The sequence below is a fragment of the Ananas comosus genome, linkage group 1, assembly GCF_001540865.1.
Source record: "Ananas comosus cultivar F153 linkage group 1, ASM154086v1, whole genome shotgun sequence".
Lineage (NCBI taxonomy): Eukaryota > Viridiplantae > Streptophyta > Magnoliopsida > Poales > Bromeliaceae > Ananas > Ananas comosus.
The window spans coordinates 9,382,591-9,408,098 of NC_033621.1; the positions used below are offsets into that span (position 1 = coordinate 9,382,591).

The 25,508-nt window shown below is 41.5% G+C and overlaps 1 protein-coding gene across 1 annotated transcript; it reads right to left on the reverse strand.

The window, feature by feature from the left end:
• Positions 426–3,141, reverse strand: LOC109711851 (PHD finger protein MALE MEIOCYTE DEATH 1-like). The gene is made up of 3 exons (XM_020235201.1): positions 2,832–3,141; positions 2,196–2,445; positions 426–1,910 (listed from the first exon to the last, which is right to left on the reverse strand). Exons 1-3 carry the CDS (start codon positions 3,139–3,141, stop codon positions 485–487), a joined length of 1,986 nt encoding a protein of 661 aa, XP_020090790.1. The 3' UTR covers positions 426–484.

Consider the following 25,508-nt stretch of genomic DNA (forward strand, 5'->3'; position numbering starts at 1 on the left):
AAGATAAATTATATGAAATTAATATTTAAAAGAGTGAAAAATGGAAAATGATATCGAACGAGAACAACTCAAAACTGTTGTAGGAGGGTTCAAATTTTTTTTTTTCCAAGTTTGGTAATTAAAAAATAGATGATATGATTAGCAGAAAAATATAAATTCTTGAATAAACAATTATAAGATTACAATAAAAAAGACTAACATTATTCATTTGTGAATGTTACAATATTTCTATAATGGGAAAAAAAAGGAAAGAATATTACATTGTTTTCTCTTATTGCCAACCTGAAAATGACGTACAAATTGTGTCCATCCGCACATCGCAGGTCGTCGTCCACTCGTCCGCCAAAACGAATGCCAATGAATGTTTAGAAAATATGTACATCAAAGAGAAAAGAAAGGAAAAAAAGAAAAGAAAAGAAGAAAAGTGTAAAAAAAGAATCAAAAGAATCTCAGCGAAAGAAAAACCGTCGTATTCAGAGAGGCTTCAAACGCGGAGCGCCACGCCCGCGGCAGCTGCTGCGACGGCCGCTTCGGCCGCGAGCCCTCCGCCGCAGCGGGCGCAGAGGAACACCGGCGGCACGGGGTCTCCGTCGGCGATGCCCGCGCACCGCGTGTGGTGCCAGACGTCGCACGCGTCGCACGCCACCATCCGCTCGCCGTCGTCGTCGCTGGCCCCGCACGCGCACGCCACCGCCCACGCCTCCGCCTCCGCCTCCGCCTCCGCCTCCGCACCCACCTCCCTGCCCTCGCGCCGCAGCTCGCAGTCGACCGCTTCCGCCCCGAACTCCCCCCTCACCCACAATTCCGCCCCGGACTCGGCCCCGCCGTTCATGACGGGCTCCCACTCGAAGGCGCAGTACGTGTCCCGCATCGCCCGCTCCGCCTCCGCCACCAGCTCCCCCACCGCCGCATGCGCCTCCACCACCACCACCTCCCCCGGCGGAATAAGCGGCCTTCTTCGCGATAGCTCCGCCTCCGCCTCCGCCTCCTCCTCCCACCCCTTTCGGCCCGGCGGCTTCCACCGCACCAGGAACCGCAGCCGGTCGTCGGCCTCGTCGCCCAGCCCCCACCGCTTCGCCCAGTGCTTGCAGTCCAGCACCGCCTGCGCCGCCTCCCGACGCCCCTCCACCAGCCCCCAGTACACCGCCCCCACGGCCCTCTCCACCTCCCCCTGGCTCGGCCACGCCGCCGCGAACGGCAGCGCCTCCTCCTCCTCCTCCTCCTCCTCCTCGTCCTCCTCCTCCGCCGCCGGGTCCTCGAGGGAGAACTCGAGGACGCGGGTGAGCGGGTGGGGGGCGCGGCGCACCACGCGGCCGCCCACGGCGCAGTCGCCGAGGGACTTGAGGACGAAGTCGATGAGCCCCGTGTCCCCGATGGTCAGCCGCGCCGCGTCGCGCACCTCCTGGCGCGTCATCCGCCGCCCCGCCCCGCCGCCCTCGGCGAGCGCCCCCACGATCACCTCCGCCGCGAACCGGAGCCGCCGCGCCGGCCACCGGCTCTCCAGCGCCGCCGCCACCTCCTCGAAGTCCCGCACCCGCCTCCGCTTCCTCGGTCCCCGCGGCGGCGGCGGCGGAAGCGGCGGAGGGAGGCTCCGGCGCTTCATGTCGAGGAGGTGGCGGAGGAGGTCGCGCACTGCGAGGAGGGGCTCGCCGGAGAGGCGGCGGTAGGCGGCGGCGACGCGGCGGAGGTGGCCGGCGCGCGGGGAGGGGCGGAGGTCGGCGGCGAGTGCGTCGACGGGGAGGGAGGAGAGGAGGTGGATGGCGCGGCGGTAGCGGTCCTCCGTGACGCCGAAGCTGCCCCAGGCGAAGCGGTACCCCCACCGGGCGAACCACGGGGCGCCGTAGGCCACGCCCAGGAGCAGGCGCAGCGCCAGGGACCGCTTCTGGGACGTGTCCTCCACGGACACCTCCCTGGATCAATGTGCACCGGCACAAAACGTGTCAGATCATAACGGCGGTCGGTGGTAGTCGAGCAATAGACTAGAATTGTGCTGCTATTTTGCACAATATATTTTGATTTCACATGAACAACGAATAAAATAATCTTGCAGTAGGAATTTTTCCGATTGAGTTTCCGTTCAAGGCTATTGTCTTGATTTGGAATACAATCCTAATAAATAAGTAGTAATCATGCATCGTTGATAGCTTATACTCATTTGGCGCTGCAGGAAATATGTGTTATTATTTTGTTTTTACCGGACGCGGAGAGCTGTGCAGATACGGTCCCAGAGATCCATGAGATCGCACCCCGAGAGAAACTTGGACCCGCCGGAGCGGCCGTTTATGGTGACGAGGTGGCCGAACCCATTGCCGTGGATGAGCCCATGGAGGAGGTGGTCGTTGCGCAGGAGCGCGTCCCCGCTGAGCGGCCGGTCCCACTCCTCATCCGTGGGGATGATCAGGTGGTACCTCCGCTTTGATACCCAGTGATGCCCCCATCCTGCAGCTTCCCATAATTTCATCTTGTTAATTATTAATTATATTATTATATTATTAATTTAAAATGTGTAAAGGCAATTTCACCAACCAATTATATAACCTCAGCAGTAAAATGACCAAAAACTCCCCGGAGAAACTTAATCAACTGAGGGCAAATTTGTAAAAAGAAGGAAGAGAACACCAGCCAATAAAATCCCCCGAATCCCCTCCACTTTTGCTCGAAACCACCCCCAAATCGATCAAACCCCTCCGCAACAAAACCCTCATTCGTTCTCCATCATCAATAGCGAGAGAGCCCAAATCGATCAGATCCCACAAAACCCTAGCTCCCCAATTCAATGAAAAGAGAGAGAGATGTAGAGAGAGAGAGAGAGGGAGAGAAGGGGATCGGACCGACGCAGCGGCAGTAGTCGCAGAGGGGGCGCGGGGAGAAGCGGACGCACTCCTCGACGGTGTAGAGCGGGGCGACGGCGCCGGAGCGCTCGTCGACGAGGAGGGTGCACCAGGTGGGCATCCCCGCGGTGGCGCCCTCCTCCACGTCGCCGCACTCGCGCACGAACTCCCGCACGTTGTCCCGGAACGCGCCGCCGCCGAAGCCCCCCGCCGCGGCCGCCGCCGCCTCCGGGAACGTCCGCAGACCGTAGATCTTCGACCGCACCCTCTTCCTCGCCGTCGGATCCGCCACCACCCGCGGCGGCGCCATCGCCGAAGCGCTTCCTCTATCTAGGTCGTCGTCGTCGTCGTCGTCGTCGTCTTCTTCTTCTTCTTCCTCTGCTTTTGCCGCCCTTCTAATTTCGAACGCGGACGCGCGTGGGAATAAGGTTAAAGTGGAGGGGTATTTCGGTAATTATAGGGGGAGGATTTTCACCCCAGTGTGATCGGACGATTTGGATTGATCACGTCCGCGAATGCGGCCAACTAGGGCCGTCGATTCGCCTCTCGGATGATGGCGTGGCGTGATGGGACTGGGGGCGGGTGAAGGGAAAAAGCTGGTTTGGTTGTTATCTTTCAGTTGGATCGCTATTACTGAGTAGACTGGAACTGGTGGGTTTTTGGGACTTGCGGCCAACAAAACTCTGATACTCCATCGTACGTGTAACACATTTATTAGTAAAAATTAATTATATCCTTTTTCTTTTTTTTTTACAGAAAAGTATAATAAAAATATTTTTTATTAATAATGATGGGACAGATAAATTAAAAAAATATAATTTTATTTATTAGAAACACCACGTCAACAATATAATCGGTGCATTTTAAATTTTTTTCATTTTTATCGATTCGGAACCGGCTCAATTTAGTACAAAATAATTGGGCCGGACCGGATTAGTACATGAAAATATAAACTCTTGACCTAGTTTAGATTTTCTCAAGCCTAAACTTTTGACGTCTCACTACCAAAAGTCCGTTCTAATTCAATACGCTAGACCAGACGTTATTCAATCCACCTTGTTACGCTTCGAATTACAGTGGAAGCTCGGATTACGTCTCTTACGTCAACAGACCCGCCGCATGCACAAGAATACACCTTATACATACGAAGCGTCAACAAAATCTGTCCAACAAAATTAACTAAAATCTAACAACAGTAGGTATCAGAGAAAAATAAAAACTATATACTATAGTAACACTAAAAATATATAATCATCACCACACCAGTCCTCAAAATGATATAACATCTGACCACTTCAAATCTCAAAGCACTATACAGGCTACTATATATACTGATAGGTGGTCTAACTACACACACAAAAAGGGTAGGAGATACTAATTATCTACAATCCCCTTACCTCGATCTGTCGTTGATGCCGAAAACTCTAAATAAAATATTAATATAGAAAGTATGATAACTATAATCAATGGTCCCTAGTGGGTATGATCGGCAACACCGACGATCTACACCACTAGGTCTATAAGAGGCAAAAATAGTAAATAACTGAACAATGTAAATAAACAAGTACTAATATGAATAATTGCTGAAAATAATTACTATATAATGCCTTTACAATATACTAAAATCTGCAATTCATATATATCATACATCAATTAGTTACTAACTAAAATATTGCAATAAGACCCAATTATAGTCACCGGCTCAACAGTCAGGTCTAGCCTGCGTCATTTCATGTTCAGCATCCATCTATAGTGGTCTGCTATCACGTAGGCTACTGTTTGGCCCATGCCATTATAATATCTCGTAATCAAACCTTCAGATTGGCACTCGCGGGGCACTACCCCAACCGAGTATAGTATCATTGTCAAATTCAATATAGCATGCAAACTGTGACCAAATGCGATGATCAAACAGATCATAATAATACTGTCATAGTGTTCAAATTAATACAGTTATAGTCTCACACTATCTGTAGCTGTCTATTGACCTTTAGAAAAATATCACATATATTTGTCTCAATTTACTCCACTGGTAGGTGTCAAAATATCACTATTATCTCAATTATGTCAACTGTTCATCTCATAGATTAAATAATATAATAAAGACATAGAAATTTGTCCGTCAATTTTGACAATATAAAATCCACCTATATTACAAATCTAAGACACATGACGACAATTAAAATAGTTAGATGGCATGCTACAGTTCTCCTAATCTGAACGACAGTCATGAAATCAGCTTCTAAAATGTATATAAAAAAAATTAGTTCTAACTCTCAATTTCTACTAAATATTTATCAAAAAAGTCTAAACGAGAAATAATAAACATGCAGGATCAGAGAAGCTCGGTGCTAAGTGGACTCCACCTACTTCAAATGCAAAAATGCTAAAAAGTCCCTCAAAATTAAGTATTTCAACTTTAGTCTTCCACAATTAAATCTTAAATTTTTTAGTTCGTTTTTGCGCCTATTTTACGCCAAAACATCCCCAACTCAGCAAGTACTGCAAAACAAAAATTCTGACTAAAAAAAATTTATATTGTAACCTTGCCAATTTGCTAAGGTTTGGTATATTACACCCAAATTCCAATATGGCGGTTTTAATTTAGTTAAATTTATTCATCTCGCTTAGATCACTAGCACTCTTTAAGGAATGTATATGGATGATTTTCTGTGCATAGGATAATTTTGATGCTCATCTACGACGGAAATGTACATCGGTGATTTCTTGTGCGTAGGATAATTCTGCTACTTATCTATGACATGATGCTTTCAATTCTCTCAAATCGGATAGTGCAAATATAACTTGTCGTTGTTCCATATATAGAGTTTTCTTGTGTCGTGTCTGTGGACAAAGTAAACCTATCCCTAAGTATCTCTTGGGCTTGGCAAATATAATGGCTTGTCAGCTAACAAAAGAAATTTTTTTTTGTTGCGGTGAGAAAATTGAAATAAATATTCAAGCTTAAAAGCAATTCTACTCAGATAGATAATTACTATTGGACGAAAAGCACCACAAAAATAAAAAAGTAAAACAGAAACTTTAGAAACACCATTACACTGCACAACCAATCCAATACTTACGCATACTGTACCTAACTGCTTTTATTTAGACAACTTTAAGTCATTGCTTGATATGTTGGATGGAACTTGAAATCTCTAACTTATGGAAACAAAACTTTAATTCTAGCTAGAAACGTTCAGAGAAAATCAACTAAAGGAAAAAAATCTTTTTTTTAAAGAAAAGTTAGCAAGCTAACTACTGTTTTTATTAGGAAAATGAGTTTAGAGGAGGAAGAAGGGGTGGGAGGTGTCTAATAAACTAACTTGTTACGATATATTTAGCATATTATGATATGTTACGATATATTTAGTATTTTATGCTATATTATGATACTGTATATTATTTTCATATATAGAGTAGGATTATATGATATGTAATCCTAGTTGTTTTATCACTATAACTAGTGTAGGGACCTGCGCAATGCAGCGGGTATATATTACTGGAGTTAAAATTTCGTTAGTGAGAGCTACTCTTAGTTCTAACTACAATATTTTAAACAAAAAAGGTAAAAATAAGTATAAAAAAATAATAAGTTATATTTCTATATAAAGTGAGGTATAGAAAGTTATAGCAAGTGGTGTACTTTTTAACTAAATCTTTATGAAAAAGATACAGATTAAATAAGGAGAAGAAGAAACAGCAGCATACGTATAAAGGAGCAGCAAATTGCTACTAAAAGAAGAAGAAGAGAAAATAAAAGGAGTGGAAGATGCAGCAGAGAAGTAGTAGGCAACAACTCTTGGCAATTGTTTTCAAAACTGTTCATTTACTCTACTGCATCTTTTTTCTAGATAAAATCCCGAGATATATGCAATTCATCCACTTAGTCTAAGTATTAAGGAAATAATAATTTCTCAAACACAAACTTTCAAAGAATTAGTTGAGTACAGATAGTTATGCTGTTCTCAGCGTTTTTTTAAAACAAAACAACTTTCTTTCTTACTTGCAATAGATAGTTTTTTCTAACATAAATAAGCGCAAGTGTTGCTGTAAAGCCATCAAACTTGCTCTGCTATCTAACTTTCTATCATCATTGCTCTTTTTTATTTTAGTAGATTCTCAAAATGTGTGCCAGGAAAAGTATCTAGAGCAAATTCAAATATATTTTTTTATCGTCACCAATTTTTACACAGATGTAATAAAAGCAGCATTAGTAGAAGAAGTAGCAACAACAGCAGCAGGAGTGTGAGTAACTAAAAAAAAATGATGTAAAAAAAAAAACCAGGGTTAAAAACCGACTTGAATTGCCGAATCCGATCGCTCAAATCCCCAAAATCAGCAAATTGGATTTGATGCAAAATTCTCCCGAGCGTTGCAATTGGTCAAAAATTTTCCAATTGATCTGCCCCAATATGGCCAATCGAATTGCCATCCAACTGATTAGATGGTTTGAAGTAGATTTATGAAGCTGATTCAGACTGGTCAAATTTTCAATCCGATCATCTAACCAATTAGATTGTTCGTAGAGGAGGCACCCCAACACTGTTCTCATTTGTAATAGAAGTTCATTAGCCTGGCCTATTTATCCTGTAATATTGTTAAACCTTTTAATTCATGTAATCATAAATATAATGTGATATTAATTATATACATAATTATTTTGTAGTTCTTTTTTCTCTTATAAGATAAACATCAATGCATTATACAGGATAACATAATAGCAGTAGTAGTCCTCAGCATGAATGGCTCATAGTGTGGAAAATGGGATGCTGGGTTGTGAGAGAACATAGGCACAATTGTTGGTGGAAGGTGACTCGAAGCCTTATAAGACTCTTCAACCATTCCCTATACGCCAATTGAGATGCTGATCACAAACCAGTATTAATATCATAATTGCCACATTACCCAACCATTAACTAATTGGGCAAGAATTGGAATAGTGATTCAGCTCAGTTTGTTAGTTTCGATAATCGTCCGTCTCTATAGAAGAAGAATGTGCAATATAAATTTTTTTAAAAAAATAATAGAAGAAGATTAAAATAACATATTTTTTTCGAATTTTTAACTTAAACTTTAAGAAGATTTACAATACTTAAGAAGTGGAAGAAATAGAAGAATTGATAGCGAAAGAAGAAGAAGAGAAAAAATAAAAAAAGTTGAAAATGCAATGCTCTTCATACAAATCAACTTTATCAACATTCTTTTTCCTAAATAACCATCAAAGCATTATCGAATTGTTGCAGAACACTATAAAATGCATCAAAATCTATTATTTTTCTATATATTTGAATACACAGGGTATAAATTAGTTCAAAATGCATTCATGTAGAGAGAGAATGGGATACATGCGAGAAGAATTTTCAACGATTGATGGTGAAACTTTTTATATTTCCATGATCCAAATATGATAGTAACCTTCAACCCAAAAAGAGAAAAATCCTTTTATTTTAAAAGTTCTAACATAGTGGAAAAACATCATTTGGTATTTTGAAACTAAAATAGGTAAAAAAATAAAAATAAAAAAGTTTAAACATAAATAATACCTTGAGCAGGCTAGGAATAATAATAAAAATAAAAAGTCTAAAGATAATTAGTAATAATCTTTTTTTTTTTTTTGAGGGTGTGAGAGTGAGAGAGAGCAGCACCTCCACTATCTCTATCTTTGTCGCGCTCCCCCTCGCATGCTGGGCCCTATGCACTTTCGTCATCGTCGACACCGACGCCCTTGCTCCTACCTCATCGCCGCGCACTACCTCACCCACCCTCCATCGGTCACGTCATCATGTGGAATCGAACTCGATCTCAACAAAGCCGAAGGCTTCACACTGTGCCTCCGTGCAGGCACCGCCATGGTGGCCTTCGAGTGTGTCAAGTCATTGGAGAAGATGAATCGTGGGTGAGGGTGAAGATGGGAGGGACCTTCAACACAGTAGGGGTCATCAAATATAGTAGAGTGGAGGAATCGCCGGAGAGGGTAGATGGAACAACAGTGCATCTAGCCCTATTTTCTGTTGAGAGGGGCTTCAATTTCAGAAAACGAAGAAACGGCTCGAGAAGAGGAAAAGCCCAGTTCAAAAAAGAAGATTAATAGTAAAAAAAAAGAAGAAGAGGAAACAGCTCACGAAAAGAAAAAGTCCAATTCAAAAGAGAAGAGTAACATTCAAAAGAAGAAGAAAAGCCAGCATAAAAGAACCCACATCCTACTATGAAGGTTGGGTTGCCACGTGGATTAGTTTTTGAGGTTTAATATAGGGTTATAGATAAGCAATGTTACTATAGTAGACTTATCTTTTGTATTATATATTTTCATCAATTCAACTCAAGAGGGCATGCTCTTTTCCCCTTCTTACATTGTATTAGAGCGGGAATTTTAATTTGGGAATATTGATCCATAACCACAATCCACCACAAATCTTACTTTCTTTCATAGGTGTTTTATTCTCGGTATTTGTAATATATCGAAACTCGGTAGTGAATATCGAACTTTAGTCAAATTGACCAAAGTGTCCGAAAGAAATAGTTGGACGAAGTCCATTTAACATTCCAATAAGGTTGGAAGGGTTAGAGTTGAGTTCCAAATGAGTTAGAAAGGTTTTAGCATTGCTCGGCGCGAATTGGAGTCAAAACGATGCGAAAATTGAAGTCTGGAACTTTTGTTACCGGTAATGCAGTGAGCTAATACCGGTACCATGCATCAGACCGAGAGAAGCAGCTCTCGAGTTTGAGTAAAAAAGGCTGTTTAACCGGTGACACCTCTGGTGTGTATCGGTACCAAGTGTATTACCCGAGAGAGGCAGCTCTCGGGTTAGCTTCTGCGTAATCGTGTAATCGGTGACAGAAATACCTTGTATCGATACACAGTGCCCTTCGCAGCAGGATGTAGTCTGCTGCAAATAAAAAAAAATAGGGGGCCTAGCTGCTATTGTAGCAACCTATATATGACCCCACACCTCTCTATTCTCTCTTCATGGCTGAAAACACCTTCCAATCTCATTTCTCTCCCTTTCTCTCTTTAAAAGCTCTCTACCAAGGTGGGTTAGAGGTGGATTTGGAGGAAATCAAGTGGAGATTGGAGCTTTTGAAGGTTTGGGTCTCTCCTACAAGGTGGACATTAGAGAGCTAGTGGGCTAAGGTGAGGTTTCTAGCAAGAATAGGGTTAGGGCTTGGTTTTATGCTCTAGATCTTTGGTTTTGGTTTTCTTACAAGTATAGAAACCTTGTAGAGGCCATGAAATCCATAAAAACCATATTTTCTTCATGAGCTCTCATGGTGGATTTCTAGGGTTTGGTTTATATGCCCTAGGGATGGTTTGAATGACCTAGAAATAGTTTTAAAGAAGTTCTTAGATGGTTCTAAGCTTGTTTTTGTTTAGCTCTAAGATCAATCCAAGAAAAATTGCAAAATGACATTGTTAGGGCACCAAAATTGGGGCTTTTGTCCTAAAGTGGTTTAAAGGCAAATTGGCCTTGTAGAAATCTAATTTGGGGTATTTCTAACTAGAATATGAACTCGGTTCGGTGATCCGACGAGTCTATGTTAAGTTAAGGGGGAATGGTTTGAATGACCTAGAAATGGTTTTAGAGAAGTTCTTAGATGGTTCTAAGCTTTTTTTTGTTTAGCTCTAAGATCAATCTAAGGAAAATTACAAAATGATATTGTTAGGGCACCAAAATTGGTACTTTTATCCTAAAGTGGTTTAAAGGCAAATTGGCCTTATAAAAACCTAATTGGGGGTATTTCTAACTAGAATATGAACTCGGTTCGATGATCCGACAAGTCTATATTAGGTTAAGGGGGAAAAAGCCTAATTTGGCTTCGTTTTGTTGCAGGTAAGAGGATAGGCGCCCAAAAATCCTAAGAATTGAACCGTAGCACCCTTGCAACCATACAAGGTGGGTGGTGCTTTTCGAAATCATTGAATTTTCTTTTATGTCTAAAGTGTCATTTTTGAGCATGTATATGTATAGTATCTTTATGCATTGTAGGGTTGATTGAGATATATTATTTGCATGCTTGGAATATAAAGATGCATATGAGAATGTTGAACAAAGTGAAAAATCCTATATATGCATGAATAATGACAAAGACCTAGATGAGATAAAGAACAAAATTACATTATGACATATGGATTATGTGGCATTAGTAAAGACTATGAATGCTAGAGTTGGACTCCTAGAGAGTGGCATTAATAAGTATATTGAATGCTAGAGATGAACTCCTAGAAAGTGGCATTAAAGAGTCAAGAACACTTAGTGTGTGGCATCAAGAAAGTTAAAGAATGCAAGTAAACTGAAATAGTTGATATTATGACATAACAACCTTAAAGCTAAGGGTCATATGAGACCTTATAGTGAAGGATTGGATTGAACTTTGTATCCTTAAAGTTAAGAATTGATCATACTCACCTATATTCTTGGCTCGGAGGGCGGTAGCTCTCCCTCGAGAGATGAGCTCCGGAGTTGTCATCACTGGGTTAGTGTTACCCAGAAGACGGTCCCCTCGGGAGAAAGCTTAGGGCCCGATACTAGGGATTTGGTTAGTGAGTCTATTGTTGCTGTCGGGAGGAAGCTTAGGGTCCGATAGTAGGGACTTGGATTGGTAAGTTGTTGGTTGAGGAGAAACCTACGGGTTAGCCAAAAGGACCGAAAATTGGAAAGTAATCTTGCATTCATCATGAGCATTCTATTGAGCATAATCATTGATTATATTGTTCAGGCATATTAGCTGCATTTGTTAGTTGGTTACTATCTATCTATCTTTCTATTAGGCCTGATTTAGACCTAGTGGGAAAGTCGACGAGGTCAGCGGCCGAACTCACTGGAAACTTTGTTGTAGTTCTCACCCCACTATTTCCACAGAGCCGGGACCGAGTGAGCCGGCCGACGGTCGCGGTAAAGGTATCGCGCTATAGACAGGGACTACCCGAGTTGGTTATATTTTGGTTTAGTTGCTTACCCTTATATATCATCTTTGTACTTTGATGATTATAGATGTTTAAATGAATGATGTAAAAGGTTTTAGCATTGCTCAGCGTGAATTAGAGTCAAAACGGTACAAACCTCAAGTCTGGAGCTTTTGTCACCGGTAATGCATTGAGCTTGTACCGATACCAGATAGCTGACCGAGAGAAGCAGCTCTCGGGTTTGAGAAAAAAAGGCTGTTGAACCAGTGACAAAATATCCTGTACCGGTACCAAGTGTATTACCCGAGAAGGTTGCTCTCGGGTTTGGCTGTACGCGATCGTGTAACCGGTGACAGATTCACCTTGTACCGGTACTAAGTCTGTTTCGCAGCAGACTTTGGTCTGCTGCAAATATGAATTGAGGGAGGGTCTTTTTGCAATTTTGGCAGCCTATATAAGACCCCACACTCCCTCTCTCTCCCTTTCGCAGCCAAAACACCTCTCTCCCTCATTTCTCTTCCTCTCTCTCTAGAAGCTCTCTACCAAGGTGGAAAGGAGGAGATTGGAGGAGGTCAAGAGGAGATTTTGGAGCTTTTGAAGGTTTATGTCTCTCCTACAAGGTGGATATTGGAGAGCTAGTGGGCTAAGGTGAGATTTCTTGTAAGAATGAAGCTAGGGCTTGGTTTTATGCCATAAATCCTTGGGTTTTGGTCTTCTTACATGTATTGAAACCTTGTTGAGGCCATGGATCTTCATGAAACCATGTTTTCTCCATGAGCTCTCATGGTGGATTTCTAGGGTTCGATTTACATGCCCTAAGAATGGTTTGAATGGCCTCGAAATGGTTCTAGATGAGTTTCTAGATAATTCTAAACTTATTTTTGCTTAGCATAGAGATCAATTTGGTGTATGCTGCTAAATGACATTGTTGGGGTACCAAAATTGGGGCTTTTGCCCTAGAGTGGTTTTAATACAAATTGACCTTATATAAACTAAATTGGGGATATTTCTAACTCGTTTATGGACTTGGTTTAGTGATCCGACGAGTCTACGTAATGATATTGAAAAAAAAAGCCTAATTTGGCTTCGTTTTGCCGCAGGCCAGAGAATAGGCGCCCAAAAATTACAAGAATTGAACCGTACTACCTTTACAACCATACAAGGTGGGCGGTGCTTTCCAAAATCATTGAATTTTCTCTCATGTCTAAAGTGTCATTTTTGAGCATATGTGTATATTGAGCATTTTGCATAGTAGCGTTTATTTGAGAGCTTGTGTTGCATGTTGTGAGTACAAATGCATATGAGATGATTGTAAACTAAATAGGATCCCATCGGGAGGAAGCTTAGGGCCCGATATTAGGAATTTGAGTTGGTGAGTTATGGAATCCGGCTGGAGGAAGCTAAGTGCCCGACGGGTTAGCCATGAGATTGAGTAATAAAAATGAAATTTTGCATTCATCATGAGCATTCTATTTGAGCATAGCATTGATTATATTATTCAGGCATATTAGCTATATTTGTTTAGTTGGTTACTATCTATCTATTCTTCTATTATGTCTGATTTAGACCTAGTGGGAAAGTTGGCGAGGTTGGCGGCCGAACCCACTAGGAACTTTATTGTAGTTCTCACCCCCCATTTTTCCACAGAGCCAGGACCGAGTGAGCCGGCTGACGATCGCGGTAAAGGTATCGCGCCATAGACAGGGACCACCCGAGTGGGCTTTATTTTATGTAGTTGCATACCCCTTATATATCATCTTTTATACTTTGATGATTATAAATGTTTAAATGAATGATGTAAAGGAACTTATGTTAAATGCAAAAAGGTTACATTTTGGGAATATGTGATGTAAAAAGAAATGATGCAAAAAAATGTAAAAGAATACAAATGTTGAATGCATGTATGTGGTTAAAAGTTAATCATATTACTTGTATGCATGTTTAGTTTAGTACTTTCACTTTGGCTATTGCTTGCCGTCGTGCAAGCCAATTATGTATGTTTCCGCTTGTGCAATTTCTCTACATGATTTGTACTTGTTGTTGAGCCTTGGGCGGACAAGAGAGGTGCTGTCCGTTCGGTGTCTGTTCGACATACCCGGACCGGCCAAAGGGATCGGTCTCGGGGCGTGACATACTTCCTTGATAAAACTGTTTTCACGGCTTTCTCTCTAAAGTTTGAATTACGAAGTATTAAGAAAGGTTCGATGAGCATGAGTTATTACATATAAAAGATCAAATCGATTGATGATGTTCTCCAAGCGATTGGCGGTGCTCTCCAAGAGATTGGTGAAACTGAGTCAGACCATAATTTAGTCATGACTACTTTTCTAAGGCTATCGGAAGAATATAGGGGATTTGTCAATGTTCTCAATACATGCCAAAATAAGTCCACCTTTGAACAACTTCGTCCACTCTTAATGCAAGAGGACACGAAAGTTTAACGTCGTACTAGCTTGACGACATCACTTGCTACTCCCACTATTGATGCTGAAGCTCTTTATGCAAATGGTAGACTCGGTAATCGTGGAGGTCGAGGAGGTAGATATCGCGAAGGCTGAGGACAACGTGGTAAACACAACTCTTATCCTAGTCGTGGATCTCCTAGAACCTACTTACACCTTCAACCTAATAATCTTGAATAACCTTATACTCTGAATCACCAACCTTACATTCCAAAGTCTAGCACACAATGTTAAAATGGCAAGTTCAATCATAATGCTCTCCAGTATAGACAATACTTCAATCATTCCTTTATTACAGATGATGTTCCTCAAACTTTTGCTGCCACAAATCTTTATGAATCCTAAGAGAAAGTATGGTATCCAGACACTGGAACATCTAATCATATGAGAGCACACTCTGGTATTCTCTCATCTCCTAAATCTTATAGTGGGCACGAAAAAATTCTTAATGGTAATGAAAATTTACTTGATATTACTCAGATAGGTAAAACTCAATTGAATATATCCTCTAACTCTTTTGCTCTTAAAAGATTCTTGTTGTTCCTTCTATTAAATAAAATTTAATTTCAGTGCGTCAGTTTATCATGATAATGCTGCGAGCCGAATTCCTTGGTCCTTGACCTGGTCAAAGATCTCCCTTGGGAAGAGTGTAGGGATGCAGAACAGCTACAAATAGTGACCCTCGAAGTTTGCGCCCTTCGACTGGATCAAGCGATTCGGCTGATGAGGGATCGGATCGGCCGAGTTCGAAGACCTTTACTGTAGACTCAGTTCGGCTGAAAGAGCCGAATGTATGGAAAGCACAGTATCTTGGGCCGGCTGAAGAGCCCAATGCCTTTATATATTGGAATTAATATGTGAAACTAGTACAAAGGACGAGTATGTCTGAGAGCATACAGACTCGGTTGATCTAACTTAAACTTACGCCTAAGAAAAAAAAATAGTAAGTGCGGGAAAATAAAAGATTACAAGTAGACTACTCCTAGAAAATGCAAGGGAAATGTAGAGAAAATAAAGGCGGTCTTCTATTCTCGAGAAAAAGACCCCTCTTTTGGGTGTTATTTGCCTATTTATAGCCCGCCCACGTTGATCAGTTATTGCTCCGTCTATGATAGGCCACTACCCTATTTTTACGGGCAACTTCAAGCTGATCAAAATCGCATATAACCGCTTGCGGTTACACCTGGCGGTTACTTAATTATTTTGTCAATACTCCCGGTGCACACCAAAATCTCTTTTAATCCTTGCCCCTAAAGATTTGGGGTTGAATGGTGCACCAACATGCCACGTGGCCACACATTATTGGCCTAACAATTGCCCCTCGGCAGCTTCCGAACGAACGATTCGGTAGCTGGCGTAATCAGAGGCGCGTATTTTGATACAGTCAGTTCGAATTCTTTGTACGGTTTCTTTCTCAGCCGTTCTTTTCCTTTCTACGGCTACGATCTTGGTACTTCCTTTTGTTTTATATGCGGCATTAATTAGGTCATATTAATTGTTGCCGTCTCTTCGTCATTATAGCCACCCTCGGAAATCGATTCGACGCGATGGCTTTTTCTCTTCCTTCTTCGCCAAGCTTCTTTTTCTTCGCTTTTCTTTTCTCTGGCCTGAATTTTTGTCTTCTTCGCTTCTTTGTCTTCTTCGCCCCCTTCTCACTTTTGACTTTTAGGGTTTTTCTTTGCTATTTTCCTTCGTTTTAGCAATGGTGCCGCTTCCGCCTCTTCATTCTTCTCTGTCGTTAGATTACACCTTACTTAGGCAGTTTGTCCCATCAGACCCTTCTCGATTCATCTTAGGTCCCTCTTTCACTGACGAACCTATTCTCGTTGACTTCTCATTCTCGAGTGATGGTTTCCCACTGATGGCCAATGCCATTCATCTTCATTCTTGGTACCCTTCAACTTCAACAGGGAAAAGTCTCCGAACCTGGCCGAGTGTCTCAGATGCGTACCTCGCCTGGTTAGATCGGGTAGAGGCTGCCTATGCTGATTTTTGGCAGGAAGTTGGTATTTATGAGGCGATACAACTATCTCGAAAACCTCCTATAGCCGACAACCTTCTCTTGGCTGCGGCTCTCTATTTTTGGTCCCCTGTTTCTATCTAACACTTTTCTTTTCAGAGGAGGGCCCCTTACTCCTACCCTTCTTGATGTCGCTGCCATCATCGGTTTACGTCCTCATAGAGCTACCCTTTCAATGGCTTACAATCCTGATGACTCGTCTGACTTTGAGGCCCATCTTGACCTCAACGATTTGGCTTATATCAAATTCATCCGCAAGTTTGCAGGTGAGTCCCCTGCTGCGGTTACTAGGAAAAAGCATACAACATTTCTCCTATATTGGTTGTACCATAATCTTTTCAGTATTAGTTCACATAAAATTAATCGAGATTTTATCTCGATCGCTGTGGATTTAGCTAACGGCGAAAGATTAGCTCTAGGAACATATTTTATTGCTTTTGTTTATAGAGAAATTTTTGATTCCATTAAACCACTATCGTTCGGAAAGGGTATAACAATCGGCTCCGGTTGTGGTGTCTTTTGGTTTTTGCAAATTTATTTTCCTTCTTTGTGCCGAGATCCTTTAAATTTGGACTGGGCTCCTCAGTTTGATACTTACGGGTTAGCTCTCGGCTGCCTTCAACCGTTAACTTCACGTCATCCTTTTGATTTTACCAATTATTTCACGATTTTCTATGAGTCATGTCCTCATCGCCTTATTTCATGGTCCCTATTTGCTGATTGTGTCACTGGTCCACCTTGTCTTCTTGCCCGTTATGAAGCTATCCAAGGCGAACTGGCCTCCTCTCGGGCCAGTGAATATTCGGACGTCTGGTTTTCCTTCTTGGCTATGCGGGATCTGCATATTGGGTTGAAAACACGCTCGAAGTTGATGCCTAGTACTGAAGTTTATTCTTCCCAGTATGTAGCGCATCAATTTGGATTTGTGCAAGCAATCCCTGCCCCGGCCAAGTTCTTTACAGCCAACACCGCCGTTAACCGTCCCCCCACCAAAAGTACAGTCGAAGTTGATAGGCTTTCGGCTATAGAGAATCGTCTTCGGCGATTCTTAAAACTAGTAAGCTTCAGGCCCAATCACACAGGAGTGATGGGCTTTCGTTAAACAGTCACTTGGGATTATTTTGCTAATTGTGTCTTTGCTTCACCTACTCAACAGACACTTCGCAAAATACTTCATCCGATAGGTATGTCATCTATTTCCTAAGTCACTTGTATAATGACATAAATTCTTCTTAACTGTTACTCGTTTGTATCAGTACCCTATCCAAACAGAGACTTTTCGCTTGATTCCTCTGCTCAATCTGCACAAGAAGAAGGGTCAGAAGAAACTTCTGATCAGAATCTTGATGACTTGCCTTCTTCTATAGTGATTTTTTTTATCACCATTTTCTGCTTTTCTTTTTTCTTTATATGATTATATAGCTCACGTTTCTATATATGCTTCATGTGTAGCCAACTCCATCCTCCTCATCGATCCCAGCTTCAGAAAAACGACCGATAGAGACTACACAATCCATTCCTCCACCGCCTTTAAAGCGGCGTAAATCAGTTGCTAAGAGATCAACTCCTTCAAGAGCCGAAGATACATCCTCGGCTAATGTCTTATCCACACCAGAGAGGATTTCTAATCCTACTGACCCCATCTCGGTTGAGGTAACAATCCGACCTATTATAATCAGTTTTCATTTCCATATTATTTTATCATCTTTACTATTTTTTCAATGCAACAGTCACATCCTGAAGATATCTCTCATGTCTGTTTTGCCTCATCCTTAGGAAGAAGATGTCCGATGTCGAGAGACAAGCCCGCCGAGAAGCTCGCCTTGATAAGAAACGGGAAGCACAAAAGAAACGAGCTGCCACTGAGGAAAGTGGAGAAGTACAACAAAAAGATAGGATGACAGAGTTGTCAGCCCCAGAAAAAGAAACAGAAAAAGAACAAATGGAGAAAAGAGGGCTCGAACCAACAGAGGCAATAAAGAAAGAGGATATGAGTGAACGAGGAACAGATGATAAAGAGGCAGAACTAAGTGCGGTGCCTCTCACAACCAGAGCTTCATCGTTGGTCCTTTCATCAATGCCTTAAACGAAGGATCCGTTGATTGTTTCCCTTCAGAATTTATTAGCCCTCGAGTCCAAATTCTAATGAAGGAGATGACCCTTCCGCCGTTGTATCGAATGACACTCAGCACTATTACTCGATCTGATAGATCAACCAGACCTTCCCTCTGTCGGTAAGTGTTTCACAGATACGTTATCATCTCAACTTTCTTCTTTTTTATCTCGGCAACAATCTGTGTCTGCCGAGTTTCTATCCTTGGATCACCACTTCAATCAGGTCAACCACTTCAAAATGAAAATTCTTGAAGTGGCGGCTCCAATTACTGACTTAAGCCGAGAAGACCAAACTTAAGAACATCAGGAGTCAGCCCTTCGGCAGTAAATTTCTACTCTTAAAGAAGAATTAGTTGCAACCGAATCGGCTCTTCTCCGTACTTCTAAGCGTTGAATCCTCTTGCCAGATCTACTGACTATCAAGAAAAGTGAAGGGGTGAAACTTCAAGATCGGCTTTCTCGGCTCTATAAGTTGCATCCTTTGATGAAACGCAGGAAGAAAGCAGCCAAAGCCGCCCAAGTACACTTAGAAGCCGAATGGAATCAATTTAGGGACTTATTATCTTAATTCTATTTTGATTCGGCTTATCGTCTGTAATTTTTCTAACGACTTTGCTCGTTTTCCCACATGGATAGATAGTTTTTCTTCAAATATTTTTCATTAACTGGCTTATCATGCTCAGACCCATCTATGTTTTTTAAATAATATGCATTGCCTTTTGTAATTCTGTTAATCTGAAATGGTCCTTCCCAATTTGGAGATCATTTTCATATACTCGATCCTTTCGACCGATTGGAAAAATTAATCTAACTAAAGTCTCCCACAGCAAAAGACTTAGCTTTAACCTTTCTTTATATGCACTGTGTACTCGGCTCTGATACGCTCATAAATGGTCAAGTGCTATCAGCTGAGTTTCATTCATTTCTTCTATTCTTTCATTCATTAAAATCTTATATTCATTTGTCGTTAATGCTTTTTGTTCTTCCACTCTAAAAGAGGGAACTATTATTTTGGCTGGAACTACAGCCTCATGGCCGTACACTAACTAAAACGGTGTTATTCCTGTTGTCGTTTTCACTGTAGTTCGACATGCCTGCAGTATTTTGGAAAGCTTCTCATTCCATTTTCTAGGGTACTTTCCAACATGTCGCTTCATAAGATTTATGATTACCTTAGTTGCCGCCTCGGCCTATCCATTGGCTTGAGCATAATAAGGTGACGAATGAAGTAACTTAATCTTTCTGGACTCAATGAACCAAGTAAACTGTCCCCCGGTAAATATTGTTCCTTGATTGGTTGTAATTGTCTCGAAGACCCCAAAACGATGAATTATAAAATCTTCCATGAAATCAATAATTTATTTTTGAGTGACCAACCTAGCGTGTTTTACTTCTACCCACTTAGTGAAGTAATCAACGGCCACTATCAAAAACTTATGACTAGCCGAAGAATTTGGCTGAATTTCTCCAATTAAATCCATAACCCAACTTCGGAAGGGCCAAGGTTTAATTATTGCATATATCTCAGAGGCAGGTACTCTCTGCACAGAGCTATGGAATTGATAAACTCTATGCAATCCTAATGCATAGTCGGCCAGTAGTATTCCAAGTGTCGAATGGTCCATCTTAACCTTCTCCCTGCTAGATGGGCTCCGGACAAGTCCTCATAGGTTTCTCCCATAACCAACAAGACTTCTTCAGGCCCTAAACATTTCAATAACACTTCTTCGGCCGTTCTCTTATAGAGTTGTCCATTTAATAGACAATAGCCGAGTGCTCTTCTTCGAATGTTATAGTCGATTCGCTTGTTGGAGTCTTCTAAATATTCAATTAAAGACTTTCTCCAGTCTTCCTTAATTCTCCAGTCTTCCTTAACCTCTATAGGAGCAATTATTGTCGGCTCTCGCATATGAACTGATGGTAGTAATCTTCATTCTATTTTCACTTGATCTTGTTTCGGCTCTTTATACCCTGAGGCCGATTGTGCTAATTCATTAGCATGATTATTCCCTTCTCTTGTCAAGTGTACAAACTCCACTTCCCCGAAACTACAGAGTAATTTTATTGTTTTTCTCAAATAATTCTGCAAATTTCAATTTTCACATCGGTATTCTCCATTTACCTGTTCAATCACCAATTGTGAGTCGCCGATGACTTTGAGTGAGTATACTTCGAATTCTTGTAAAATTTCAAGGCCAATTATTAAGGCCTCATACTCGGCTTGGTTGTTAGAGCAGCCGAAATCTAACTCAAAAGCAAACCGATGAATGTATCCTTCAAGAGACTGTATATATAATTTCCCGAGCTCCTGTGGACTCGGCTATTTTTGAGCCATCAAAATAGAGTATCCAAGGTTGACAGCCGACTAAATTTTGCTTTGGCTCTTCAATCTCAACACATGGATGATCAGTCAAAAAATCAGCTATTGCCTGCTCTTTGACAGCTTTTGCTGGGACATAATTAAAAGAGAATTCGGACAAGGCCAACATCCATCGTCCAATTCGGCCTCTTAATACATGCTTAGATAACATATACTTCACCAGGTCGGTTTTGCAGATTACCGACACTTCTGTTGGTAAAATATAATATCTTAATTTTGTACAGGCATAATATAAGGCCAGACATAAATTTTCAATTGCCGAATAACATTTTTCGGCATCCAACAACCGCCTGCTTAGATAATAAATGGCATGTTCCTCTTTTTCTTGATTTTCTTGTGCCAACAAACACCCCAAATTTTCTTCTGCAGCCGATATGGGCAACTTCATCGGCTGCCCTTGCCTAAGAGGCATAAGGACCGGAGGATTCGCTAAATATCTTTTTATATTTTCAAACGCTCTTTGTTGTTCCTCTGTCCAACTGAATTCTTCCTAATTTTTAAGCCGAAGTAATGGAGTGAAAACTCCTATTCTACTGGCCAAGTTTGATATAAAGCACCGCAAATAATTAATTTTTTCTAACAGGCTTTGTAACTCTTTTTTATTTTTTGGTGGCGGCAATTCTAATATAGCCTTAACTTTGTTTTTGTCAATTTCAATCCCTTTTTTATGTACTAGGAACCCAAGGAACTTGCCTGCCGTAACTCCAAAATCACATTTTAAAGAGTTCATTTTCAAATTATATTTTCTCATCCTTTCAAAGGCGTGCTTTAAATCTGCCCAATGATCGGCTTGTGATTTGGATTTTGCGACAATATCATAGATGTAAACTTCCAACATCTTGCCGATTAGATCGTGAAAAATAAAATTCATTACTCTTTGATAAGTAGCTCCGGCATTCTTTAAGCCGAACGGCGTAATTATCCATTCAAAAGTCTCGATAGACCCTGGGCATCTAAAAGCTGTTTTAGATACATCTTCTTTAGCAATAAATATTTGATTATAACCTGCATGCCCATCCATAAAAGGCAGGATTTCATGCCCGGCTGCTAAATCTACTAAAATATCAGCTATTGGCATTGGATATTCATCTTTAGGTGTAGCTGTGTTTAAGTTCTTAAAATCAATATAAACCCTAAGTTTGCCATTCTTTTTTCGTACTAGAACTATATTGGATATCCAATCAACATAATGGGTTGCTTTAATAAAACCGGCCTTTAATAAGTTTTCAATTTCATTCTTAATTTACAGTATAATGCTCGGCTCAAATCTACAAGCTGGTTGTTTGTAAGGCTTATATCCTTTTTTAATAGGAAGCCTATGCTCTACAATTTCTCGACTTAGACCCGGCATTTCTTCATAATTCCAGGTGAAGCAGTCCTTGTATTCTATCAATAACTCTTTTAGCTCCGCCTGCTCTTGAGTCGAAAGTTTAGCACTAATATAAGTCAATCGTTTATCTTCATCAGACCCTAAGTTTACTTCTATTAATGGATCCTGGGTCTCCAGCTTTTTGTCGCCGACTTTGATAGGTGATTCATCCATATTTAGTTCGGTTGTCAGCCTCCTCGATTCATCTGATATTTCTTTATCGGCCTTCATGGCCGATTCTGTGAACAAGTCATTTTCAGCCGACTTGGTTGTTTTGGTAGGTGTTACCTTATCGGCTCGATAAGCCGATTCATTCTTATAGCCGACCTCAATAGTCGGCCTATCCTACCGAAGTTCTTCTAAAGCTTCGATTCCTTATTTTTGGTGTTCCATTTTAACCAGCGTGGTAGCTCTTCGGCTGCCACCATTGCTTCATCATCTTTCATAAGAATTAATTGCACTCCCTCTTCAGCCACTCGCACAAAAAAAATTTGATCGGGATCAGTATCGGCCTAATTGATATGGCTGACTCCTTCCAAATTAATATCCACCATTTGGGGCCGCCCCTCGGCCCTGATTTCTTCCACCTTGTCTTCTATCCACTCGAATAACTTTCCATGGAGCGTCGAAGGTACACACTCGTTTGCATGAATCCAATCACACCCGAGTAATAAATTGTAGTGGCTATTTGTATCCACTACGAAAAATGTTGTTCGTAAAGTTTTAGATCCTACCGTGATTTCGGTTGTAACCACTCCTTTAGCTCATTGACCGCTGCTGGTAAAATCGGTCATGATCGTGTCGATAGGCTTTAGTTCGTCTTCACTTTTGCCCAACTTTTTAAAGAAAGATGTGGGCATAACGTTAACCATTGCTCCGCCGTCCACCATCACTTAGTCTATTGGCCGACCTTCTATCAAGGCCCTTATGAATAGGGGCCTCACAAATCTCGTTTGCATTATCAATGGTTTTTCAAAAACCACTGAATCAACTGGTTAGACGTCCTCTAACTGCAATTGAGCCACTGTGAGCTCATCTTCCTCGTACACCGCTTTCTCGTACTCGGTAGATTCTGCCATAAAAGATTGGGGCAGAGTGTATACCATGTTCACATCGGCTGGACTTTCATCAGCTGATTTTCCTTGTATCTTTTGTTTCTTTTCTTTAGACTCCTTTGCAGTCTCGGTCGAGGAGTCGCTTTCCATTCGTGCTTCTCTCTCCTTTGGAGGCCATCTATCGCGCTTAATTATAGTCTCCAGCGAGGCTATTTTCTCCTCTAACTCTTTTTGAGTTACATTCTTCGCAGGTTCGGCCAAAATCGGCCGCTCTATTTTCAATTTTAGCCAAGGAACGGGTGTCGAACTGCCCGCTTCATGGTCATTCCTCATTGGACGAAAAGAATTTTGTGGTTCATTTGGTCGCCTCCATACATTCAATTTTATCATTTTCTCTTCTTCGTAGTGTTGTCTCGCTTCTGCTTGTAATCTCTACTGCTGACACTTCTGAGTTTTTGTTAACATTGGCCCATGCCATTTGGCTGATGCTTTTGCTTCGTGTCATTAATCAATCGGCACATTTGCTGGTACCTTCACTGTCCTAAGATGATTTTTCAGGATCTCTCTTCTTTCCCAAGGTCTCGGCCAAAGTTGTATGCCGAGTTCATTTAACTAACCTTTGACCGAGGAACTCGATATCCTCCTCGGTCATTCCTTCAAACTCTGGTTCAGGTCTCGGCCTGGCTTGGTGTTGCCAACTTGACCGATATCCTGGGAATCTCTGTTTAGAGTCGAATGGTTTTTCGGGATAGCTCCATCGGCTGTTGCGCTCTTTTCTTCGATTATTGTAGTAGTCGTTCAAGACCTTTTGTATCAATAAGTCTTTTTTGTTTTTCACCGAGTCAACTTCTGGCTCGGATTCATTGGAGGCTTCATCTGAGCCTTCCTCTGACTTGTTCTCTACTTCGGGAATTTCCTCCCATTCCTCTAGGAACGCCATGAATTCTCTCCATTCATTGTGCGTTTTCTTCTCGTGGATGATCGCTTCCTAATCCTTCCTAGTCATTTCGGCCTTGCATCTTATGCAGAGTCGTAGTGTCCTCTTGGTGTAGGCAATGCCTTCGTCAGTCTTCTTATCCGCTGGTGCCTTTCTTTTAATGTCCACCATATTGACCTGCGATAGAAACAGATTTTTATCAATTTTCATATTTTTGTTTTCTTGGTCGGCAAATATGAGTCGACCTTCATTTATTTCCTTTTGAATCTGTCTTTCAAAGGCAGTGCATTCGTTTGTTCTATGGCTCCATGAATGGTGCCATTTGCAATATCTTTTTCTTTTCAATTCTTCTCTAGGAGGTATAGTTTGACCTTCTGTAGTTGAATTCGTCCATCTTTCAACAACCAATCAAAGATTAGATCGGTCTTCGACACATCAAACGAATAAGTATATGCCGACACCGGTGCTTTCGCTTCACTTGATTTGGCAGGCTTTAACAAAGCACACTTATATGGCCGGCGATTCTTTACCATCTCCGCTACATATATTTCGGCTTCATCAGCCGAATCCTCTGTCTCTTCCGACGTATTTAGCTCCTCTTGAGCCGAGGATTCTTCAAGGAAAGAAATGTTTTTCTCTTTTCCTTTACTCCAATATTTGTTTCGGCTCCATCTAGGTCGATCTTCATTATTTTCTTTTCTCAATTGCTCATATTGAGCAACCCGAACTCCCAAATCAAAAAGATTTGGAAAATACTTGTCTTCAAAATGATCTTTAATTTTGAAATGTAAGCCATTAAATGCTATTTTGGCAAATTCTGATTATGACATTCTTACAAAACAACGGCTCCTTGCCGTCTTGAATCGGTTCAAATATTCTTCAACCGATTCTCCTGTTCTTTGTCTGAACTGAGCTAAATCAGCAACCGAAAGTTCTGGCTCTGATCTATAAAATTGTTCATGAAATTTCCTTTCTAATTCGTTCCAATCTTGGACAGAATTAGCTGGTAGACTCGTATACCAAGTAAATGCTGTCTTGGTTAACGAGGTATTAAATAGCCTAAGCTTCAAGAAAGGATTTGCAGTGGCTTCTCGACGTTGAGCCGTAAACCGTGCGACGTGTTCAACCGTATTTTCGGTCTCGTCACCAGAAAATTTATCAAATTTCGGCATTTTCCAATTTGCCGGATAAGGATGTTCTATATCTATATTTGCAGGATAGGGTGATCTAAATACAGGCCGCATTGCCGGCCTAGCCCCAAATCCGAAAGTGTTTCGGATGGCTTCTTCAATTTGAGCATAAATTTCATTGTTGTTCCCTAGTATTTGCACTTGCATTGGATTCAGTCCTGGTGGTAGCCCGAAATTCTATGCTGTAGGGTTAATCCCTTGCATATTTAGGGCCTACCCCCCAGCCCTAGCTCCAGCATTTTGG